The sequence below is a fragment of the Arctopsyche grandis genome, chromosome 10 (genome assembly GCF_051622035.1).
Source record: "Arctopsyche grandis isolate Sample6627 chromosome 10, ASM5162203v2, whole genome shotgun sequence".
Lineage (NCBI taxonomy): Eukaryota > Metazoa > Arthropoda > Insecta > Trichoptera > Hydropsychidae > Arctopsyche > Arctopsyche grandis.
The window spans coordinates 10,475,033-10,500,629 of NC_135364.1; the positions used below are offsets into that span (position 1 = coordinate 10,475,033).

Sequence of the window (25,597 nt, forward strand, 5' to 3'; positions counted from 1 at the left end):
TATGCAACTACGCATCAAACATAGAACACAAAGGAAAACCTCGACCCCGTTGGAATCTTCCAGAACGTGATCTTACCAGCCCAGCTACACGTTGCTCAAGCAACACCTTTATAAACCAGCGCATCGTCCCCAGATGCCAGTGAACTTTAGGAACTCGACTTGGCTCGTTCCAGCGAATCCCCTTGTAGGCATATAGTACAACTGAAATGATCTCATCAGGTCACTGCGACACATATCCAGGAAAGTCATTAACGCATGGCACACGCTCGCCTCGTCAAAAGGTCGACACGTGTTTCTATACACTTGTCTGGGAAACAAAGGAAGAACACACTGAACCCATAAAAACCACGAACTACGTCCAGGCGTATGAACCCATAAAACCACGCTCGCAGCATAACTAGGGCAGCGCGAGTACCAAGATCAAAAGATGTGCACACGACACACTTCAACCCAAAACGTTTATAAAGCAACGCAGCAACCTCCACCGGCAGAGTGAGCCTCTGGAGTTCAACTAGATCACATTTCCGAAGAAACCTCTTCGTACATACAATAACCATTGTACCAATTGAACAAAAATAAACGATCCTCTTTCAAACGCAACTGAATTTCCATAGGCCGGGAAACGGTCGAAACCTTTCACTCGACCACCTGTTCTATACCCTACCTACTTCGCTGTACATAAAAATACACCTGTATTAATCGAATAAATAAAGATCCTCTTCAAAATTCAACTGAATTTCCATAGGCCGGGAAACGGTCCAAACCATTAACCCACCCTGTACCATATTTGAAGGAATGTAGGAGAAGCCCCACAGTGAGGAGTCAAGCACATGACGTGCCGTTCTTCCCTGTGTGATTGGATCTTAGGATTGCTAAAAATGTAGGTCACTTGAGGAACCCAGTGATATTATTAAGTGCATTTGTGCCCTCAATAATTTTCTTGTTCACTATTAGCTGATAAAAATTTAGTTGATATCATTTAAGCGGTAAACGGATTATATATATCGTAATATGTGTATATACATATCGGTATCGTCTATACAGATATTAATAAATTTAAATAAGTTAATTTTATTTTATTACAGATGGTTTGGTGATTGGTTCGGTAATTACATCCCAAATGTGAATCGCTGCCAGGATTTATTTATTTAATTTATTATTATTTTAAAATAATAACAACAATAAAATGACCAGGTTGCCCCAAAGCGTCACACCGGTCTAAAAATGTGGAACGCTTCACGATTTTGCGTGTCATCTTTGCACAGGGGCCATGCTAATCTACTCTGTATCGTTCCAATTTTAGTATATGTCCTGCCGAAGCAGGACAACTGTCGCTACGAAAATCACTCGCATGGGTCTCCTGTAGCACAAAATTCGTCGTACAGGAAAATTTCCGTACGATAAACTGTTCAAATATTACTCAAAACTGCCCAAATCTCGTAAAAAAAGGCATGAAAAAAAATACGAAAAAGCACGGAAAAAAAGCTGAGCAATATTTGGGCAGTTTTCTGTACGGCAATTTTCCTGTGCGACAGGAGACCGCGCGAGCGATTTTCGTAGCGGAGGTTATCCTGGTAGCGATTCACATTTGGGATGTTACCCGTTTACCCTGGTGATTATTCCGCAAAAAGCGATCTCGTGCAAGTCACTAAAATATCGATCACGGAACATTTGGCACCCAAAAACTCCATCAATCAGGCAAAATAATGTAGTAATGAAAACTCGAGTGCCTTTTTGCGGAATAATCCGTTTACCATTACAGATATTGCGGAATATTATACCCACTTAATATTTTGCGAAAAATTATGTAATTTCACTGAATTTAAATATTTTAATTACTTATCTAGGTACTATAACATAATATAGCATACGGCTGTGGTAGTTATCTTCCATGGATTACGTCAATATATGTATATGAATTGGTCAATCAGAATCACATTGTTTGATTGTTCTGATTAGATAATTTAGAAATCTATACGTATTTAATGTACGTCACAAATCAAAGTTTGCTTTTATATTTATTTTGTTATTTACTCAGTTTAGCATTGATTCTTTAAGTGAAGGCATAATGACATTGAGAAATTGTATTATTTTATTTGATAATCGTCCAGATAAAGTATTTTTCAGTGGAGAGACTGTGACGGGAGTAGTTAGCTTAACATTAGAGAAAAATAAAAAATGTCAAGGTGAGTGCAATTTATTCAATTTTAAATTTTTTAAGTTGAAGAAGTGTGCTATTTTTAATACGATTAGTTATAATAATTTTCATTTTCACAGCTTTAATGCTAAAGGTATTGGGAGTGGCCAGTTGTAGTTGGACGGAATCACAAATAATTGGAAAAAAAGTTTTCTTAGGAAATGAAGTATATTTTGAGACGCTCAACAATTTAATGGCAGAGCAACATGTGCAAAGTACACATAATTTATTTCTTACACATTAGCTTAAAACGATAAAAGTAATCATTGGAAAACAAGAGTTGTGTATTTTCAGCTGGTGCATCAGATCTGGTTGCAGGTAAACACACATTCAATTTTACAATTGTTCTACCACCAAATTTACCATCATCATTTGAGGGTATGTACGGACACGTGAGATACCTGGCTGAAGTAAAACTAAAAAGACCCTATAAAATTGATCTTAGCTCTAAAAATGTATTTACCGTTCTATCACACCTTAATCTTAATGAATTACCCAGTATACAGGTAAATTTTTCATATACACACACTAAAGTTAGAATTAAAGACAACTTAGTGTGATATTTGATTGTTTTGTGTCATAAATTTTGATTTGTCTTATTATAAAATAATTCTAATTAGTTGAAAAATTTCAGCTGCCTATGACACATGAATTATTAAAGAATTTTAACTACTTACTTGTTGACAACGGAATGCTGGAAATGACAATAAAAATTCCTTCTTTAGGATTTATCTCCGGAGAATCTATTCCAGTAATATGTAATATAAAAAATGAAAGTAAAATAAAGGTTGAATGTATAAAATTACAACTTGTCAAAGTATGTTAAGAACATTCTGCATAATCATTTTTGTATTAGTCAATAATCAATTATATATTCTTATCGTCGTAGTAATATTAATATTTTAGATGATTTTATACACTTCTAAATATCCAATTAGAAAACATAAGGTAGAGATGGTGAAAGTATCACGCTATCTAGGTGGTGGAGTTAATTGTGGGGAAGAAAAAATATTTGAATTGTCGCTGCTGCTGCCGGAATTACCTCCATCTAGCTTTACAATGTCATCAATAATAGAAGTTAAATATGAACTAAAGGTGTGATTTTTGTATTGTAATAATATACATAAATAAAACTATTATTATAAAATATATGTTTTCAATTCGCAGGCAAAAGCTGTTATATCAGGTTTCCACTCTAATTTAAAATCCATCATTCCAATAGTAATTGGTACAGCATATACAAACCAAAATGCAAATATGGGACAATCAACATCATCACATGACCCCGAAGTGTACCAAATATATAATGAAATGCGTATGAAAATTTATTTTAACTGATTGTAATTAATTACTTTTAAACAGTGTAAAAGATTGTCATTAATATTTTTTAGTTCGTCCTTCTAATGAAGAAGTTTTAATAGCTAAAGGGATATCAGAGTGAGATTAAAGCGAGGAAATATTTCTATGATACCTGACATATGTATGTATAATTTTAGTGTTACTGAGATAAAGAAGATTACCCAAGTAATATAAATCCTGACCACAAACGTATTAAAAGTCTGATCCGAAAAATACGAACCTATCATATATATGTACATATGTATGCATATATATATATATATATATATATATATATATATATATATATATATATATATATATATATATACATATATATATATATATTTTTTTTTTTTTTATTATTTATTTATTAGAATAGCTGTAGAAACCTATCATATATATGTACATATGTATGCATATATATATATATATATATATCATCATCATCATCATTTACAGCCATTCGCCATCCACTGCTGGATGAAGGCCTCTCCAACACGCTTCCACTCGTCTCTGTTTTGCGCAACACTCATCCATCTCATTCCGCACATTTTCCTAATTTCGTTCACCCATCTTCCTTGCGGTCTTCCTTTTACTCTTTTGCCTTCTCTCGGGTACCATTCAAGCACTTCTTTTGTCCACCTTTCGTCCATCCTCCTAGCTACGTGACCCGCCCATTGCCATTTCAATCTCTTCACTCTATCCACTATGTCCACTACCCTTGTCATATTTCTCACCCACGTGTTCCGCTTCCTGTCTTTCCTCGTTATGCCAAGCATACAGCGTTCCATACTTCTTTGAGTGCATTGGATTTTATTTTGCATCTTGGCGTTCAGTGTCCAAGTTTCACATCCATACGTCATCACTGGCAAAACGCATTGATCAAAGATCCTTTTCTTCAGGCAGAGTGGCATTTTTGATTTAAAAACAGCATTCATCCGTCCAAATGCACTCCACCCCAGTTTCATACGTCTCTTTATCTCTTCATTTTTACTACCAGACATGTCAATTATTTGACCTAAATATAAATAATTATTTACTACTTCTACTGGTTTATCATCTAAGGGGATGCTATCAGGCATGCAATAACTATTGAACATTAGTTTAGTCTTATCTACGTTAATTTTTAATCCTACTTTTCTACTTTCCCTGTCCAGCTGTGTTAGTCTGATAAGTAGGTCAGCTGAATCACGAGCTACTAAAACTATATCGTCTGCGAACCGAAGGTGACTCAAAAAGCGACCATTGATGCTTACTCCGGCTGTATCCCAATCCAATTTCCTGAAAACTCCCTCAAGCACCGCATTGAATAACTTGGGCGAGATTGTATCTCCTTGTCTTACTCCTTTTCCTATGCTAAATCTATCTGTACCTGAAAAAATTTTAACTGAAGCTGTGGCATTCTTATATATTGTAGCTAACAGTCCCACATAGGGTTCCGGCACTCCCTGTGTTTTTAGAGCGTTAAGTACTGCATTATGACTAACTGTATCGAAGGCTTTCTCATAATCGACGAAACCTAGGCACAGTGGCCGTTGATATTCGTTGGCGCGCTCGATTAGTTCGCCAACTACTTGGAGGTGGTCCATTGTGCTGAAATTTGCCCTAAACCCTGCCTGCTCTATAGGTTGGTTCTCGTCGAGGATATTCTTCAGCCTTTCTGTAATAACCTTCGTGAAGAGCTTGTAGACCGCTGAAAGTAGACTAATGGGTCGGTAGTTCTTGATATCGCTTTTGTCGCCTTTTTTGTGTATTAAAATGATAGTTGCGTTATTCCATCCTTCTGGTATAGCTTGGTTCTGGATGCATTTGCTGAAAAGCCTAGCTAAGATATTAATTAGGGGGGGGCCGCCACATTTTAGTAAGTCGATGGGAATATTATCTTCCCCTGGGGTTTTACCATTCTTTGCAGTTTTTAGCGCGGCCTCTACTTCGCTAGGCAATACTGCAGGAACCCTTTGGCCGTGTGTCGATTCCAGAGTGGGGAATTGGCCGTTGTCGTTCTCGTATAGTTTTGCATAGAACGTGTAAACTCTGTCTATGATTTCTTCTCTATTCCTAATTATTACTCCGCTCTCTGATCTGATTGCGATCATTTGGTTTTTGCCTAAGAAAAGATCCTGTTTGCACTTTTTCAGGCTACGGTTATTCTTAATGGTATTTTCTATTAGCTTGCTGTTAAAATCCCTGACATCCCTGACTATTCTCTTCTTAATTTCCTTATTTACTAGATTGTATTCTTGCTTATTATTATCCCTATCTAAATTCCTTTTATGCTTAATTAGGTTTTTTGTTTCCGCTGAAATTTTGCTTAATTTAATCTGTTTCCTGAAACCACCTAATTTCTTACCTGTTGAGGTTAGAACCGAACTAATTACAGTGTTCAATTCCTCGATGTCTGCTTCTGGGTTTAATTTCCCGTATCGATTTCCAAGTTCGAGTTCGAATTCCTTTTTCCTAGACCTTAGTTGAGCGAAATCTGGAGAGTTACTGCATCCTTTTATTAATTTCCTACGTTCGCAATTTATATTAATGGCCATCTTGGCACGGACTAATCTGTGATCGCTGCCTATATCTACTTTACTTAGAACACTAACGTCTTTAACGGAGTGCAGGGCATTTGTTAGGATGAAATCGATCTCGTTTCTGTCTCCTTTAGGACTCTCCCAAGTCCACTTATTGTTGGTGTTTTTCCTGAAAAATGAATTAGTGATGAAGAGCCTGTTGTGTTCTGCGAATTCTATGAGGCGATCGCCTCTGTCGTTTCTTTGGCCGGTACCAAAATTGCCTACTGCTCTTTCTGTGTTTGCCTTTTGTCCTATTTTTGCGTTAAAGTCGCCCATGATTATTTTAAAGTGGTGGCGGCTATTATCGTATGCGCCCTGTAGTTTTTCGTAGAAGTCTTCTATTTCCTCGTCTGGGTGGCTAGATGTGGGGGCGTACACTTGGAAGATTTGACAAGTGTACCTGCTCGAGATTCTTAATACTACATAGCATATACGTTCCGATATGTCGTTTATTTCTATAATATTTCTTTCTATTCTCTTATTGATAAGAAACCCTACTCCTCCTATTCTACCATTTGGTAGCCCTCTCCAGTAGAGACAGTTACCACTTTTTAGGATTATTTGGTTTTCCTGTTTTCGTCTTACTTCGCTAAGTCCTACTAAATCCCATTTGATACTTTCTAGTTCATTCTCTAATGCAAGCACACTTCCTTCACTCGATAACGTTCTTACATTGTACGTGGCTAAATACAGGTTTCTATTAGCTAAGCTATCATCCATCGTCACTCTTACCTTGTTGGAGGTTTGGATATTATTTTTCTCGCATTTATCCAAGATGTGTTGAGAAAAAGGCGGTACTTGAGAGAGATTTCCATTCAAGGAGTGAGTTCTTACCGCCATAAACTCTTCTCTGTGGTCAGCTTTGACATATAGTCATCCTAGGTATCACTTGGATCACTTATGAGTTATTACATGCCATTTAACAGGGTTACTTTGTAAGTGAAAGTAGTTAGTTATGATAATAATAGATTAGCAATTGTTATACTACTTTTTTACAGATCTTTATCGTGAGACGCCTCTTTGGAGACAACGGATTTATATATGTGAGTGCGGTTTGCAATTTAATATTTTAATAATAACTTTAGTAAAGTATATAAAATTACACGAATTACTTTAATATAATTTAAATATGAAAAAGAACTGATAGACAGTTGGGAAACACCGTTTCTGTTTGCTATTAAGTAAAGTTCGTTAAAGATTTTTGGCTGGAAGCAATTATGTGGAAGATTTATTGCTTCTGTGGGACCGACTTGGCTGGCGAAGGACCCTTTTTTTGTATTCAGGTAGGGAGATGTATCTCGTTTGACACCGATTTGACACAAAAATTAGCACAATATTTTTCGAAATAACTGATATAAAACCGCTTTTTACGACCGATTTGCTGTTTATTTTTACACTTAAATTATACTAGGATGCAATTAGTAAAATAAGTGATTAGATGGTTAAGTTAAATTTCGTGCAATAGCCGGGTTTAAGCGAGTAATAGCGGGAGGAACGCAGAAGCACGTCCTCCTCACATGACACGAAAGACCGAACTCCATATATATATATATATATATATATATATATATATATATTTTTTTTTTTTTTTTTTATTTATTTATTAGAATAGCTGTAGAAACTACTAGGAAAAATAAAAGAAAACAATGTTATGAAACTCATTTCACATGTTTATTATATATCACTATAAAACATATAGGTACAATGTACACAAAGTGCAAACAATACATGTTTTTTATACTTTTCGTTTAACAATAAACTATGAAGGTGAGTCTCAAATTTGTGTTGAGACATTACACACATTTTAAAAGTGAAAATGTATGCAAATGATAGAAATTTGAAAAATAGTAACATTTTTAAATAAATAAAATAAGTATTAACTTATATAAGTAGATTCATAGCGTAATATTTTAAATAGAAAGTTTATTTGAAAATAAAATATTCTGTGAATGATAAATAAGGTTTCAAATTATAGTATCACCATGATGATTGCAAAATAAAATAAACTACGCTAAATATAAATACATACATATATAATAGATAAATAAAAATCTTTTAGGAATTGAATAAATAAATAACATAGAAATAAAAAGTATGCAAGTATGTAGAGCACAAAAAAAATTGCCGACTAATTTGGAAGAAAGGTGTCTGTTGCACATTCAAAATTTCATTAAAATTCAAAGCAGAATATATTCGTTATTTTAGATTTAAAAAAAAACCTGACACATGTAACTACATACATACATATTCGAAGTTTTTGCAAAATAAAAGCACACACCTATTAATCATTCAATGATAAATGACAGTATGCACGTACGTATTACTTATCGCTAACATTAAAGTCTTCTAATACTGTTTTCCAATTTATATTTTTAAAATATGGATGATTTTTAATTTCCTCTTCTTGTGAAGGTCCACTTCCCAGCCGTTCCTTTGGATTAAAAGTCAGTAGCTGGAAAATATAATGATGATGAATTTTATATATTATAATACAATTCTAATGAAATTATTTAAGTGGTGGTATTTTTTCTACCTGAGATAGGAGGCTTTCTGCTTCTTGTGATAAATTATTGGGAAAGTTTAATATAGTATGAGAATTAAACCCAGTCGGGTGTAAGGCAGATAAAGGCTAAAAATACGATCTCGTTATTAATTAAAGTACATATATGTAATATACAAATATCAATTGAAACATTTTTATACTGAAATATTACCATTCCTGTGATAAGCTCGTACATAACAGCACCAAAGCTCCAAAAGTCACACACATTCTCGTCGAATTCATTTTTTTTCAAGAACGGAAAACGTTGCAATTCTGGAGCTATATACAAATTGTAAATAGGTCCATTGTTGAAGGTGTTGAGGAATGGTAGAAGAACATCCTGACAATCACGACTTGTAAAATACGTTAGAAATAGATGACCGCCATCACCCAATAGTAAATTTTCAGGATTGAGTGTCCTATAAAGAATAAGTAAGTGATATTAACATTAAAAATAGTGATAAAGTATAACTATTTATTAGATTTAATATATAAAATGAATAATTTACCAACAAATAACACCACATTGATGAAGATGCTCGATTGCTAATAGTAATTCTGCACCCCATTTACACACTGATTTGGGTGGTAATGAACAAAGAGGAACCTTGAAAAAATAAATCAACGATAAGATTATGTTTGCATATTGAATAAGATCTAAGCATTGAAAAATGGCTAACCTTGGATTGTATGGAACTTTCTATTTTTTGTAATTTCGCTTGTATTCCATCAAATGCTTGTTCAATTAAATCAAGTTTGTTACAAGGCTTTTTTAAATCACCCTGAATATCGTTAGTAGATATTTTTATACAATCTTCTTTGTCTTTTAAAAACTTTCCCGATAGAGCATCATCCACATTTAATAATAATCTTTGAGAATTAATAACCATGTCCGTAACGGACAAATCAAAATCGCAAATTCTTGTAGAATTTTCAGATTTGGCAATTTCATCAATGGAATCATTTTTAAATTCTGTATTAACGATTTGATCATTTTCAATTTTAACAATTTTATTACTATCAATACTTCTATTGAGATCTGGATGATAGTTTGAAGCGACGTCGTTCTTATTAAATTTAGGCAAGTCGTCTAAATTTATAAATATATTTTCTAAATTAACTTCTCTGATTGGTGTATTTGGAACACTTTTCGAATGAGTGTGTATATATTCAAATAATTTTCCACCAGATGCATATTGTAAAACAAGAAATAGTAAATTTGGAGTCTCAATATACGATTTCAATTTGACCATATAGGGAATGTCAGTTGGAAGGATCGGAAGTAGGTTTTCTATTTGGCCTTTATTAAAATAGTCATCATCTGATATTGAATTGCAAGATTTTTGTATCACCTGTAATTAAAATAAAATTAAATAAAGCAACATACATATGTATATGTAAGTGGGTATATATGTAGATATAATATATTCATATGTATTTTTATTTAAATAAATAATAATAAAAACCTTCATTGCAAAACATTCTTGAGTTTCTGAATGCAATACGAACATAACTTGTCCACTTAAAATACCAAGTACCCTATATTCACTCAAGTTACAATATGGTTTACAGAGATCACTTTTATTTATATATCTTTTGGGCTTTGCCGTAATCATAGGTTTGTTCATTCTAATATAAAGGCTTCCATCCACAGAGAGCTGTGTTAAAATAAAAAGCATGTGTAAGAATGAAACACACGAAACAACAAAATTATAAATACATTAATACATACCTCGTTTTCAGAATTTAAATGTTGAGTGTAAATTTTTTCAGCGTGTGATAAATATTTGGAAACTTTGTCTTTAACAAATTGCCGACGATGTTCATTTTGATCCCCTAAAGACAAAAAATTATAAAATTAATTTACATTGTATAATAACTCTTCAGGAACAACATTATGGCAATATATTTCAATGGTTGGCGTATAATGCTAACAACTGAGGGGTGACGGGTTAGATCCCCGATCCGGTGTTGTTGGCCAGACCTTGGATATATGTGACTCCAAGTCGATCGCTTCCTATTAGAGTTTGCCAATGTATCTAATTTCATTGTTGAAACAGTTCCTATCAAGTTGGCCATCTACCATAATTTGTCACCCTTATTTGAATTTAATTTCAAATTTATAGATATAGTACATATGTATATACAAAGTTGTCCAATCCCGTAATAACACTATGATAAAATAAATTTTAAATTAAATATTTTTAAATGTTCTTTTACAAATAGCCAGTCCAAAACAAAGAAGCCACAAAACCATTAAATTGAAAGAATAAACTTACGCAAAACTGCAAAACACCGATAGAAAATATTTAATGTGTCCATTTCTTACAAAATTTTCTACACGAATGACAATCAAAATTTTCATTCTGTTCTAAATAAACAGATCGTTCGTCATTCTTCAAATATATAATGTACTGATAGCACTACTATAATATATGTATGTAAATATTGTTTGGGTTTAAAAGCAATTATACTACATATAATATGGATAGATGGACAAAGTTCTGCAAAAATCTAGCCCACATCAATAATATGTACATACATATTTCGAATTTACACTTTATAAATGTACGAAGTAACAATAGATGGAGGTTTTTTTTTTAAAAAAAGTAAACTTACAAAATTTGGTAATAGCAGCAAAAACAATTTTACTCACTGTAACTAAATTTTATAAGTTTGCTCATAAACGTTTACAAAAATATTATTCATGCTGGTTATTGATGATGAATATATTTAAATGTTTAAAAGAAAGCGAAAAATAATTTAAAAGAATGTCACACCTTGAACTCCTATCAATAATTTTTCGATTCCAAGCTTATAACAATCGAATGCGGTTTCATAGTCTCCTTTGGCTTCATTTTTAGCTCCCAAACTGAGAAGATATCCAGCTTCAAATACATAATTTTCTTGTAGATCTGTCGATGATGAAAAAATATCCAATTGATTTGCACTACTTTCCAAATTTGCATTCTTTTGAATGTGAGACTCGAGTGACATAAAATTGGTAGAATTATTGTTTTTAACATCCGATATGTTATTATCTTTAAAGCTTAGTTTCATATTTTCATATTTATTTTTCTGGTTGAGAGTTAGCCCATCGAATACTTTCGTATTTTTATCAACCACTTGAAGACTGCTTTCTGTTTCCTTTGGTATGCTGACATTACCAATTTCTGAATCATTTTGATGTTGCCGAATATTATCAACACAATCAAGAGCCTCAATACTGTCGCTACAAGATTTTTTTTCCTTTTCATTATTCACACCCGCTATTGAATTTACAAAATATATGCTTTCATCAGAATCAATACTAATTTGAGATCTTTCCATTGAATTCACATTATCAAATAATATTAAATCGGGTAAATTAGATTTAAATGATACATTGTTTATACATTGTTTTGCATCATTTGAAATATGCCTAGAAGAATTATTTCTTGAGAATATTTTACTTAAATTATCAGTTGAATTTCGATTTTGAGAAATACTTTTACTGTCGACTTTCAAATTATCAGCGGAAATCGCATTAATTGAAGTTTCTATAGAATCAATATTTTGATACGTATATCTATTTTCACGCTGGTTTAACACTGCTTCCATTGAGTAATCGTTATTGATAATAGAACTATTTACACTAGCTGAATCCATTGTTGAAACTAAAAATAAATTTTCACATAAACATTTTTCAAATACTAAAGAAATTCTTCACTGGGAAATGAAAAAAAGATTTAAATGTACCAGAAGGAGAATCTGCCGTAGAGAAAGATTCTTCTTCGGAGCTTTGATATTCCAAAGGTTTCATTGCATCAGTGGGTAGTAGTAACGAATTTCGAATTTCTTCAATTTTACCAGGTTGATTTTTGGGGTTGCCGAGATTCGGATCAGGATGCGACGACTGTAATGAATTTAAAACTATTATATCTGGGTTTAAAATAATACCATATAATTGATTAAAATATACCTGAAAAAAATTAACAAAATCGGTGCTAGTAAACAGAGGGGGATGTACTGCTATGAATTCTAATAAAGCTTGAGTAGTCTGTTTTCTCTCTTCGATGACTTGAGCGTCAAATCTGTTAAAGTAGCTCCATTTGGCATAATATGGACAGTTTCCTCTCAAATGAAGGTCTTGGTGCATATTGCGCATTTTTCTTTGAAGCTTTTGAAGATCGCTATACCGCTTCCATACTGTCACAGTAGTGATCGCTTCAGGAGAATTGTTGGGAAACACCTGAATCGGAGAAACAGACCGAATGATATCAAATATCGAACGTTGACCTACATATGTGAATCGCAAATAGATTTCATTATCAATATGGGGAATGAGTAATAAGTGAGTAACGAACGTATGAAGTGATTTGGTAGAGAGAAAAGCCGCGTGGGTGGGTAGTAGTAGGGCCCAAGCAGAAACGGCGTGTCCACCGATCTGAGGCTACGCCCCCCGCGCCCCCAACTACATTTGCAGGTGGCCACATCACAATTCGGCAAATCACCCGCCCCACCCGCTGATCTGTCAATTTGACGTTTCCCGACGCTATCGCCACGTTCGCCAATCTAACGATAAATAATATTATTGCACAAAACATTAAGTGATCGTAAGCCCGTATGTTTACAGCCAAATATTTGTTTCATCAATCTCTTTTTATTGGAAACAAATTAAACGACTAGTATTTTAATCCATTTAAGTTTTTGCTATTACAACCGCTGTCAAAGTCCGTCTCGTGAAGAGTCTCTTTTTACTTACCTCTTCTTACTTTCACTTACGATTACTATTAAAGAAAAATTTTGCCTCCTATCCGATCGTTTTCATACTTTCCCATTTTTTTCTGTCTGCCTTTATGGAGTCGAGACGTGTACTATAAAGGCGGCGGATAGACGGAGAATCGATGCCTTCGAGATGTGGTCTTGAAGACGGCTATTGCGCGTGCCTTGAACCGACAAACACACAAATGTGTCTATCCTTGAAAAAATAAAAATCAAGGATATACATGCCTAAAACGTATATTACAGTTTTTCAGTCACATTGTACGAAAAGGTGAAGAGAGCCTGGAGCGATTGGTTGTGGTTGGTGGCGTCGAAGGCAGAAGAGCCAGAGGCAGATCCCCCGCACGCTAGACTGACTAAGTATCTGGTCCAAGTACCAAGTATCTGACGGGGGCTTCCATGATAGCAAGTCTTCACCTGGCTGAATTCAGAACTGAATGGAGGCAGCTGGTTGACTGTACATCATAGTCACGATCCTCAATGATGAGGGATCCGACAGCGATATATTTTAATGAATTTCGGTAAGTATATAAATCAGTTTTCGGCCAGTATTTTACTAACAAAATGGTCAGTATTATATTATTTAATGTTAGTATATATAAATAACAAATGGACAGTATAAAATCTGACGTAGATTCACCAGAACAAAGAGCAATGCTTGTTTGATGGAATTGTTTATTAACGTCGTATTAATCTTGTGGTGATACCAACCAAAAAGTAATACTGGCCATTCGTCAAAATAAAACTTACCATGTAACATTAATACTGACCAGTTATGTTTGACTACTGATGATTTAATATAAATACTGATCTCTTTACAAACCTCCTTTATTTACCATTTATCTGACCACTTGTATACTGTACCATGGATACTGGCCGTTTAATATAAATACAGGCCATTTAATATAAATACTGACCTTTCATATTTAAATACTAACAATAATAAACTAAAATACAAGCTCTTTTTATTTAGGTTATTATTAACTACGTAATTTATCCCAATGAAACCAACCCAAACGAGTAATACTTTGGCAACTGCAGTTTCATAAATATTTTTTGTACAATTCAAAAGTAAAATTAGGGAACACAGTCCCTCTTCTCCATGTTAAGTATTTACCCGAACATTTTTGATTCCGGGACTTTTTGCAACTCTAAATTATTTTATTTTCATAAAAACAGTACATATGTAGATATATATGTAATGTAGAATTGACTCTGTGGAAGAGACACGTGATACAGGCCAGTAAGACTCGTTTAGCGCTATAAAACACGTTTATTACTCGACATGCCGCAACGAACTATCTTTCGGTCGTGGTATTATGCAGCTTACCAACTTAAACATACACTCGACCTAAGCACGCCATATTAATCATTTATACATACATGCACTCTTCTAGGCAGGTCTGACGAGAAAGGGGTACCAGTCGATGTTAATAACCATTGATAACCATTGCCTAAGAGGGCCAAAAACTTATAATTAATAAACCCGAAGAAAAAAACAACTTGGTAGTAGTAAAAAAGATTGCAAATGCATAAACGAGATATAAGTGCTAGTGCAAAGTAGTGGAAATATTGCCATCAATGAATTAAAATAATTCATTGATGGCAATTTAATATATTGTTATCAGTTACTATATTACAGTATAATAAGACTACTAAGAAATACTATCAAGGAGAATTAAAGATGCTCCCAAATATTACAGAGTTCTTATTTTTAAATTAAAATTTTAATTTTAAAATAGTACCAACGATTTAATAACTTGATACTATTTTAAAAGATGTTTTTATGCCCCCCCCGTTAAGGCCACCCACTGTAGGTAATACTTACCTTTTGATCAACATGAATACATTTTTATTTCTTAGTAATAATTAGTTTATAAACAATAATAGCGTATTTAGTTCAACATAAGTGGTGTTTGATTTATGTGAGAGTAGGCCTTGAAATAAGTGTTAAATATCTATTGTATTGTTAATGTCATATATGTACCTAGTCACTGTGTATGTATTTTTGCATATAACAATGTATACAATATGTATGTATGTAGCTAAGGAGGAGATAAATAAGGAAATATGTTTGTAGGTGAAGGATATTAAAATGCAAAATAATGGAAACATATCGTCTTCGTAATTCATTTTCATGCTTAATTATGTAGTTCTTAATCAATTGATACACAAATAACACGATGAAAATTCAATTCATACTTATACAAAATATGTCTTAATAAGAGACAGTAAAACAATATTTAAGCTACACATAATTTCACTATTCACATTATTTGTAGTATTGTTTAAAATAGTGATTAAATTCACATATGTTTATATAACAAAGCTTGAACTAATCTCAAAAATTTCACAGTTTTCAGATATCCTTTCCATTTGTAGGTCTTTATTATTATTTTTATTATTATTATTATTATTATCACACAAATTCACAGTATTTACATTTGATACAATTACTATTTACACATTTATATAACAGTTTTTATTTACTTTGATCACCTATGCATATAATTAAGTACAAATTTTTATAAACACGTCGTTCACACACACTGGAACGAAGAAATATAAAATAAAATTTGGTATGAAATTCATGAAACGTAATTTCTCAACGGTCTGTATGTACATACATATATGTACATACCAGATGAAATATGTAACTTACATATATTTTGCAACACATCAACGTAAATTAAACGTAAGCAGCCCGTTTTTATTCACATCAATTACGTTTATTTAAAAAGAATAATACTGTACACACTTATTTTACTGCAAATATGAAAAAGTTGATTTACATACAAGTATAAGAATTGGAACTAAAATTATTATCAAGTAATAGTGTATAATCACTACATCATCAAACATGTGACAATACCATTTTTTTTTATCAAATTCCTAAATAATACAATGTATATTAAGAATTTATTCACAATTCAATATTTGACTTTGATAAAAATGTCATTAAAACCTATGTAGGTACTTCTCAAAAGTTTTTTTTTTTTATTAATTTTATCATTACATAGTAGGGCAAAGTCACATTATTGATGATACGTTTAAATGTATTGTTAACTCATGAGTATTGCGATGAGAGGTAAATTTGTTTTACTACTGTTGATTTGTCATGTTTACTATCAGTTGGATAGTCATAAAACTAATTTGATCAGTTGAGATTACAAGTAGCCATCTCGTTATGGTGCCATGGTACCACAAGAGGTTAGGGACTGGCCGGCATCGAATCGTCACTCTCCAAATATGTGACGTAGCTATCCGCACTGTCGGGATGCACGAGAGCATCTTGCATCATGGGCGGGTGCAAAGGTGGCGGAGGTTGATGCATATTTCCTAAATCGTAACCATGCATCTGTAAATCAAAGAAAAACAAATGAAAATTTGTCACAATCTGAACAATCTGAAAAGTACATTGTAGGTGATATATTTTACCTGATTGACGAGGTGTTGGAAAGCGGGTCCGTGGGGAGGTCCTCCTTGGTCCAAGTCCGTGTGCAGAGCGAAATCGCTGAGCGCTTTCCACGGCGGTTGATAGGCGGTGACTTCCAAAGGTGCCAACCCTAATGGAGAGTCGTGTCTGACCGGAGAACCTGCCACCAGGGCGACTCCTTGCATTCCTCCATAGCCCAGTTTGCGGCCTTCCTGCGCCAGATACTGTGGAATTAATGAAAATCGTCATTTATTAAGAGTATGAAAATTGGGAAAGGGACATGGAACAGTAGGGACCGCCAGAATTCGGATTAAAAAATTCATGGTTAAAATTTTAAATCATTTACAATTTAGAATGTCTGATAAGGTTTTCATCTCACGAACGTGTACTTTAATTTTTCTAATTGGCATTTTTTTTAAATACCTATATAGGAAACAAGTACCTACTGTGAATGACCAGTGGTGTCACCCTAATGGTTTCCATGGGTTTCCAGAAACCCGTTGTTAAAAATCAAAAGTTTCCGGAAATCCGTTATTTAATCTAAAAATTCATATAATTTTTATCAAAATTTATACAAATCTTGAAAAATTGAATGAACTTTCATGTAATAGTTAGTGCATTGGACGAAAAAGAACTGTATGTATATATTTTCATATATATATAAGAACTGTATGTATATATTTTCAAAATAATTTTATTGAAAAAAAAATTGGAAACACATTGTTCCAAAATTGGGGTGACACCACTGTGTATAGCACAGATTACCTAAACACAATCTGCTTTAGGTCATCGACTTTAGAGAGTCTTTAATTAATATTATGTATTAGATGTATTATGAGCATTTATAAGAATTGTAAATAGGTTTTTGAGCTATTTTTCCTACTATGCTGTGTATTAACATTAGAATAATATAATACTATGATTACTAACAAAATTAAATTAAAATTGTAAAATAGAAAATGATCAGTAGATCAGTAGCTATTAAAATAGATATAATATGTATTATGAACATAATTTCGTAATAATAAAAAGCATCTAAAAATAAAGCATCAAACTATGTATGTATGTATGTATGTATATTATACGGCCATAGCCAGGGGGGCCATGGGGGCGCCATCCTCAACCCCCTAATTTAAATAATAATAATTTACAAATTAAAATTTAAATTCAACGCCTCGGGCTATTTTTTTTTTCAATAAATAAGACTCATTCATGATTTATCAATTTGTTAATTTGGTACAAATAAGTTCCACAAATTCTAGGAACAAAAACAGTTTCGTTTTTTCTTTTGAGAAAAACGCTGGGGAAGGGGGGGGAGGAGCACATGTATTTCAGCCCTCTCTAAAAAAAATTTGGCTACGGCCGTGGTATATTAGTAACTAATAAATGTAAAAATCTTATATTGATGCAGACTTACTGGAGATAAAAACAGTAAGGTAAAGACATACAGAGAGGCAAGCCGTACGTGTTGTTTTTTAAGATATTTTTCCACTATCTAATAAGAAGAAGTTAGTAAAAAAATGTTTTCGATGTTTTCGATCCGTTTTTGTAGGTAGCGGTAGTGACGTCTCATAAACAGTCACTAATGTTTATTTATAATAGAACTTATACCTATATGTATATGTATATACCGACTTTGATGAAATAATAAATCGAGAAAAATACACCGCTGATATATGTACTAGTATGAAGACAGGTTTATAGTTTACAATTATATAAATCTTGTACTTTGTCGTTGACTAACGAGAAGCTTAGATCACGGAAAAGCCGGCTATTACAAGGATTATAATTTTCATCTTGCTCACTATTGAAGAATTTTTTCACTCATTTTCAATGAGGACAAACCGAAAAATTTTCAATTTATCGTTAAATATAAGGCGATAAAGACGTTTGTACACGCCAATTCATTTCACTATAAAGCTTACGTATTTTCTTATATGTATTCGATAATATATAACGAAATGAACTTCCTGTTGGTAATTGTATTACAATACATAAATTTAATATCACCTACTTTGAATGCAAATATGGTGGCAAACATTATGGTATTATTTTTAAATATTCTACTATTTAATACAAATCAGTGGCGTGCCATCATTGGACTAGAGGAACTAGGCTAGTCTAATAAAAACCTTTTACCTCAAATTTAAAAACATCAACTCAAACCGTTGTACATATTGATATTGTTTACTCGGATAAGCTAAGTTCAGAAGCCAGAATCGGCTCTACCTAAGCCAGTGGATTGTTATGGTATGGTCCACTACGTCGTTCGCTTACACGGACTCGCCATCTCAATTATGCCATTCCCTTCCCGGTACTGGAAAATTGTTATGTACTATACATATATATATATATATATATATATATATATATATATATATATATATATATATATATATATATATATATATATATATATATATATATATATATTACAGTTTACCCATCTCTTCAAGCAGTTTCATCTCTTTATACAGAACAGCATCTCTTTATACAGAACTTCTCGAGTACAAATATGGCAAGGGACTTGGCTCGCGAAACGATTCCCTTAGAACAAATCAGTGTGGAGCGCGAGGAAACAAATAACGAGGCCTTCGAATGTTGTACACTCGATCGACTGTTCGATAAATCATTCAGAAGATTAAATTTTGAAGACAAACAAGATGTTATTTAAAAAAGTGGGCTACTTAGGATGTTTCTGTTAGCACAAAAATGAAAAATTATACTCATCATGTCAAGACAGATTATTATAATTCAAAAAATTTTTTGTCCATACCTAGTCCCTTGTTTTAAAAGTCACGGCACGCCACTGATATGTACATATGTAGGTGTTTTTCCACTAAATGTTTTCCTGTACAATCTTATATGTACCTACATATGTGATAATTGTAATAACTATCTACCTTCTCTTGTTGCATTTGCAGCTTCATTTGAATAGTCTTCTTTTTGTCTTTGCATCTCTTATTTTGGAACCACACTCGGATGACCCTCGGCGAGAGACTCGTCATCTCCACCAATTGCTCTTTCATTAGCGCGTCTGGTCGCGGATTTGCCGCGTAACACGTTCTGAAAATTAACAACACGCCGTTTTGTTTAAAATCATAATTTTTGCAAACACAACAAACACACTTCGAACGCGCATTCAACCAAACACAACATATATATATGTACATATTATAGATACCTGAGCGTGTGTAGTTGTTTTTCGTTTAGCACCGTCCTCACTCTGGTCGGCTTTCCGTCGCCCCCGGAGCCTCCGCTGGCCGAGCCGGTGCCTTTGCCCCTGGCACCCCCTTTGTGCGACCCGGATTCACTGCCAGAATCTGAAATTCGTTCGAAAACTTGATTAATAGAGCTTCGAATGTTGACAAGAGCCGATACGAACGACGCGACTACCGTTTCCTTATACGTATGTGTAAATATATGGATATATCTACTAGGTACATACATACATACATACATATGCCAAAATTTAGACATGAGAAACTAGCGATTGTATGGCTTTGGAAAGCCAGCGATTCAGTTTCAACATTTTTGATCCGTTTGTCAAACTGAGTATTTATCTACATACATACATACAAAAGTTTCCTTTTTCACTCATTCTGGCAATGGAAACATTTCCACATAGCAACTAGGGCAGGCTTGTAGTCTATTGAAAAGTATATGATTGTTTTGATATTGAAACATGTCAATAATTTTTTTCTATTATTTTAACATTTGAAACTCCACAAATTTATCATTTATTTAGGTACTTAAAAGTGATTAAATTACTCATGATGATATTCAAAGGTTTGACAGTTGTAAAACTGATGCAATTGTACGCTTGCGAGTCAAATGTGTGTGTAAATTTTTCAATAAGACAATAAGAATTTATGCAAATGATTTTACGACACACTTGTTAACACCTTCTATTATATGTACATCTGTCTAAATAGATTGGAGTATTGTGTTTAATTTTAGATGGACTAAGTAAGAATCGCTGGTGGATTTGCGCAAAATGATGCACGGAACAAAAGAGGGGGGTGGTTATGATGACGGTGGACCGGAGGGATTTAAATGTTAATCTTCGGGGGGCGAGTCTGTCAAAGGCTCGGACGTTGGCTAGGTGTTAAAGGGGTGTGAATTTTAGCGCCGTTGCTAATCTTTCGGTATTATCAGACTTTGGTCGATGACCGTTTTCAATTAGGCTATTGCGACATTGCGACGGCAAAGCTTATGTGTTTATTAGTGCGAAGTGCACAGCAATCGCTGGATTGGGTGGATTATAAGAGTTACTCGTATATAGTAGGGTTGCATTGGATTCAACCCTTTGCTTCTGAATATTTTCAATTGATACATCAATTACATAAAAAAACTCTCTTTTTCCGAGATATCTATTGCTATTTTAAATCGGCATATTTACATACGTACATATAGTAATTAATCTTTATTTCTTGATGATTTTGCTAATAAAATATGGGGAATATATAATTGCCCTTAGTTTTAGATAGTATACACTTGGTACATTAACTTTAATTCGAACAGTTTGCACTAACTTTTGGACAATTTGCACTAAGATCTGGACAATTTCCACTAAACAGTTTGCACTGAGATTTGGAAAATTTGCAAGATTTAAGTTTGAATCTAGAACTAAGATCTGAACAATTTCCTAAACTAACTTTGGAACTAAGATCTAGACAATTTCTACTAAACAATTTAATTTGAGTTCAGTGAAATCATATCCAATTACATTTTCACTAGCCCTTATCAATGAAATAATAATTTGTGACAATTGGATGATAGCGCGTCGGCCAGCTCCTGTCCATTCCCACTCTCCTCATGGTTCACACATCGTAATATCATAGCAGCCAACACTTATTTATTTAAGGGTTAGGTTAGGATTGGCCCTATTCATTGAATATTAGGTTGTTAGTGTCGGTATTTATTTTTGTTACTGGCAACTCATTTGACATTTGATTTTCCGGGCGAACACCGAATCTGTCGTGCGAGTTATTTTAGAGAGGGGAATACTTTTATTTGCAGGGCGAAATGTTTTAGAGATAGGCACTCGCATATAATATTTTTAGTGAGCAAGTTTTTTTTTAAATAAACAATTAGTGCCCCAACCTTTTTCGGATGGTGACATCTTTTTACAAAAGCTAAGTGATCCGCGACCCCCAATACGTTTGAAAAGTCATTTTAAATGTACTAATATGAAATATTATTAAAAAATACAAACATGGACTCAAAATGAAAATTCTATATTATATAAATCAATATTTTTTTTATTCATTGATTCAGCTAGCGACCGACGACCCCACAGAAAACCCTTCAACCATAGGTTGAGAACCTATTAATTAATGTACATATATATATATATATATATATATATATATATATATATATATATATATATACATATATATATATATATATATATATATATATATATATATATATATATATATATATATATATATATATATATATATATATATCTACCATTAATAGAGGTAGGATAGCCAAGGTGCCGCTCATTGTTCAATCGTTGTAAATCCTTTGTAAAAAAGGTTCAAACCTTTAACAATGCATTTGAACAATAAACGGCACCTTGGTTATTCTACCTCTAACCATTATATGTGTATATATCTATACATTATATTTCGCGTTTAATAATATTTAAAAATACTGGCGGCCTGTAATACATTTATTCTGCTTTTCCGAGATTCTGGACGTATCGATATATATCGTATAAGTGATAATAATTCGTGAATTAAATCAAACAAAAATAGTGTTTTAGGAACTGAAAATTGAACTTCCACCACTATAAAATATAACGGCTTATATGTTCATCTCTTACAAATTCAAGTTATATAACAAATATAAAATCTCGAATTTGCTGATATTATAAAATGCTAACCCTCTGTCTCTTTGATACTGTATAAATATAGTTGTTTAATAATGTTTGTAATTGGCCAGGAAAGCGCATTGGGGTTAGGGCGAAATCACACAGAAAGGAACCCGGCACATGATTTTTTTTAGATACTTTTAAACGCGCGAAAAAAATGTGGCACGCCTAGCACATCTCAAAATCACCCCTTGAAGTGATTTTCGGTGATATTTTGTTCTTGTATTGAGATAAGCTTGACAGTGATAACGGCAAGTGCCATATTTGAAGAAATGTAGTAGAAACTTATGAATTAACAATGGACTGGGAACGCCCATTCTTGACTCGAAGCCAAGACCGCATGCCGTTCCGTTCATCTCTATGTGTTTTCGCCCTTAACTTGTTATGCTTCATGGTATATATGTTACAGTAAAAGCATATTTCAAGTGAAAATATATTTTCACTAGTGAAAACATATTTTCACCAGTGAAAATGTATCAAACAATGAATTTATAACGTTTAACTCTATAAATCTATCCTTAACAACCCAATCTTAAATGAATACGGCCAACCCTTACGTAACCTAACCTATCCTCACCGTTAAATAATACCAACACTAACAATATAATCTTAAATGAATAAAACCTACCAGAAAATGTAACTGGTTATGATTTCAATGAAACGTCAGTGAAAATATATTTTCTCTTGAAATATAATTTCACTGTGACATATACATATATACATGTACACATGTAAAAGAAATAAAAATAAAATAACCAAAATCGTTGAATCACCTGTACATATTATATGTATGCTTGGGTGAGGAAAATGTTTACTACTAGAATGATACAATAGTTAGTGTTGAATATATGCATATATGGTACATATTTATATCCAATTAAAATATACATACATATTATAAATGTAAAGATTATCCTATCGCGGTGTACCTATTAGAGAAAGTCGCGCCATATTAACCCCATCGGATTTGTTTCGCGTTTGCGATTACGGAAAATTAAGAGTAATCGCCTATTTATCGCCGATGATATATCGGAACGCAGGTTTATCGTGAATTGTTACACTTTTGTGCGACACAACGAGCCGCCTCTTGTAAAAGCGGCACGATCAAAACCGATTTCGAGTGGGCGCCCGATAGCGGCTCTATTTGTTCGGTCACAGATTGCCGATCGCATACATTCGGCACAGATTGCGGCACATACACACACACATTTATATATTATACATATATATAAATATATTGTGAAAACATTGCTTATTTGTGTTAATCTGATCGCGACGACATAATAAACGGAAAAGTGGTGAATAATTGGTTTTGACGTGCGCCGGGCGGAAAGGGGTTGAAAATCGTGGCGCAAGAACGCAGAAAAGTGACGCCATTGAAATATTTAAAAAAAAATAATAATAGTGCAATATCTTGGTTAGAACACCATTTGAATGTACAAAATTGGTCAAACAAACGACTGGGAGAAATTATAGTACCGGAATATTTTTATGGAATGTTCTGAATACAATTACGTAGCGAACTTATCAATTACTATTGTCCTGCAAAGCAAGAGAGCAAAAAGAAGGTTGACAATAGTGATCCATTTCTGTGGGCAAAATAAACTTGTCCGCCAATGTCTGCTTATGATCATTGAAATAAGTGGCACCCGGACAAAGCCGCGCACGACAATGCCGCACCCACAACCCCGCACGAGAGTGCCGCACCGACATAGCCACGCAAGAAAAAAGTAAATTCCAATGTATTATATTTAATATCCAAAAAAGAATACTCATAATTAAACATTGGAATCACGTAAGCTCAACATTAACAAAAAAAAAAACTTTTGATACAGCCTAATGATGGCTTCACACTTTTTATGAAATTATAAAACACATACATATTTAGATAAATTAAATAACGTTTTGAAGAAAAGTTCAGAATTTAATACAATAAAAACAAATTGATTGCTCTATAACTGAAAATATTAATACAATACGATATTTCGACTATTTTTTAATATTCACCAAGAACCTAGTTCAAACTTCTTTTTATTTAAATTTGTAGTTCTATTTTTCGCGGCATTGACGGAGTAGTTCTGCGCGGGTTTGTCGGCGCGGCATTGTCGGTTCACCGAAATACGTAGATGATTAAATTTTGTAGTATGTATATTTATTCCATTGACAAATTATGTATTTAAAAAATTTGAGTCAATTTTTAGTATACTATTAAATAAATTTGTCCTAGAAGATTGACATATTAAATTTTAAGATGTTAAAATGAGATTTAAAGTATAGATAAATCTTTCCATCTCTGAAAAAAATGTAGAATAATCTGAAATATCACATTATAAGTATATTTTGTTAGTCGATACAAATTATATTTAAAAGAAATAAAAAAAATTTATTTATAATAAAAAATATATATCTTTTTTCCCATAAAATAAACAAAACAACATGAAACCAACCTAAAGCAAAACCTTTACGTTAATATGTAGGTAATAAAAAAATATATTAGCATATTAAATAAACAAGCAAATAATATTTCCATATATACTTCTTGAATTATTAAAAAAAATTCCGATAAGGTAAAAAAAAAAATATTAATATAAAATATCATACTTGAATCCGAACCGGAATTGCTTACGGTTTACTAGAACAAAATAAACAGAGCAAGTTCATAGAAAAGTACGATTTTAAAAAAGGATCAAAATACATGAAAACATTATTAAATCGAACGATGCGAAATTGACAACAATTAATTATTCATGCACCAGAGGAATAAATATATAATATATACATATATATGTATGTACTTATTATATTTTATCAAAATAGTAATATTGACACAAAACGTCCGCAGACATACATACATATCTCGATA

At 33.0% G+C, this 25,597-nt stretch overlaps 3 protein-coding genes and 1 non-coding gene across 8 annotated transcripts in view; 1 reads left to right on the forward strand and 3 right to left on the reverse strand.

Moving 5' to 3' along the window:
• Positions 1-1,220: 1,220 nt before the first annotated feature.
• LOC143918491 (U6 spliceosomal RNA) lies at positions 1,221-1,326 on the reverse strand. The gene has a single exon (XR_013261135.1). It is a non-coding gene; the product is annotated as a U6 spliceosomal RNA (small nuclear RNA).
• Positions 1,327-2,068: 742 nt separating this feature from the next.
• LOC143917687 (arrestin domain-containing protein 3-like) lies at positions 2,069-3,669 on the forward strand. Its single transcript, XM_077439267.1, has 7 exons — positions 2,069-2,186; positions 2,278-2,412; positions 2,492-2,703; positions 2,832-3,014; positions 3,104-3,292; positions 3,365-3,512; positions 3,589-3,669. Exons 1-7 carry the CDS (start codon positions 2,069-2,071, stop codon positions 3,636-3,638), a joined length of 1,035 nt encoding a protein of 344 aa, XP_077295393.1. The 3' UTR covers positions 3,639-3,669.
• A 4,081-nt stretch (positions 3,670-7,750) lies between these two features.
• LOC143918473 (uncharacterized) lies at positions 7,751-13,218 on the reverse strand. The gene is made up of 11 exons (XM_077440435.1): positions 12,994-13,218; positions 12,609-12,878; positions 12,386-12,542; positions 11,428-12,303; positions 10,380-10,483; positions 10,114-10,305; positions 9,328-9,999; positions 9,157-9,254; positions 8,820-9,066; positions 8,639-8,734; positions 7,751-8,557 (listed from the first exon to the last, which is right to left on the reverse strand). Exons 1-11 carry the CDS (start codon positions 13,120-13,122, stop codon positions 8,426-8,428), a joined length of 2,973 nt encoding a protein of 990 aa, XP_077296561.1. The 5' UTR covers positions 13,123-13,218; the 3' UTR covers positions 7,751-8,425.
• Positions 13,219-15,535: 2,317 nt separating this feature from the next.
• Positions 15,536-25,597, reverse strand: part of tup (LIM1_Isl and LIM2_Isl domain-containing protein tup) — an 86,733-nt gene continuing 76,671 nt past the window's right edge. For 2 of the 5 annotated variants that reach the window (XM_077440272.1, XM_077440271.1), the window contains 4 exons: positions 20,032-20,170; positions 19,751-19,913; positions 16,850-17,071; positions 15,536-16,769 (listed from right to left, as the gene is read on the reverse strand). In XM_077440272.1, the coding sequence (XP_077296398.1) occupies positions 16,623-16,769; positions 16,850-17,071; positions 19,751-19,913; positions 20,032-20,170 (671 nt within the window). In that variant the 3' untranslated portion in view covers positions 15,536-16,622. The remainder of the gene's footprint in view (positions 16,770-16,849; positions 17,072-19,750; positions 19,914-20,031; positions 20,171-25,597) is intronic. The other 3 variants (XM_077440275.1, XM_077440274.1, XM_077440273.1) reach the window with 2 other exon arrangements.

Bases quoted from the DNA above. Each gene is read 5' to 3' on its own strand.
- LOC143917687 (XM_077439267.1), top strand. From the start codon at position 2,069: ATGACATTGAGAAATTGTATTATTTTATTTGATAATCGTCCAGATAAA. The intron at 2,704-2,831 runs GTAAATTTTTCA...GAAAAATTTCAG, and splicing joins ATGAATTACCCAGTATACAG to CTGCCTATGACACATGAATT. The intron at 3,015-3,103 runs GTATGTTAAGAA...TTAATATTTTAG, and splicing joins TAAAATTACAACTTGTCAAA to ATGATTTTATACACTTCTAA.
- LOC143918473 (XM_077440435.1), bottom strand. From the start codon at position 13,122: ATGTGGCCACCTGCAAATGTAGTTGGGGGCGCGGGGGGCGTAGCCTCA. The intron at 12,304-12,385 runs GTACATTTAAAT...ATTTATTTTTAG, and splicing joins TACGGCAGATTCTCCTTCTG to TTTCAACAATGGATTCAGCT. The intron at 9,067-9,156 runs GTAAATTATTCA...TATTCTTTATAG, and splicing joins CAATGTGGTGTTATTTGTTG to GACACTCAATCCTGAAAATT.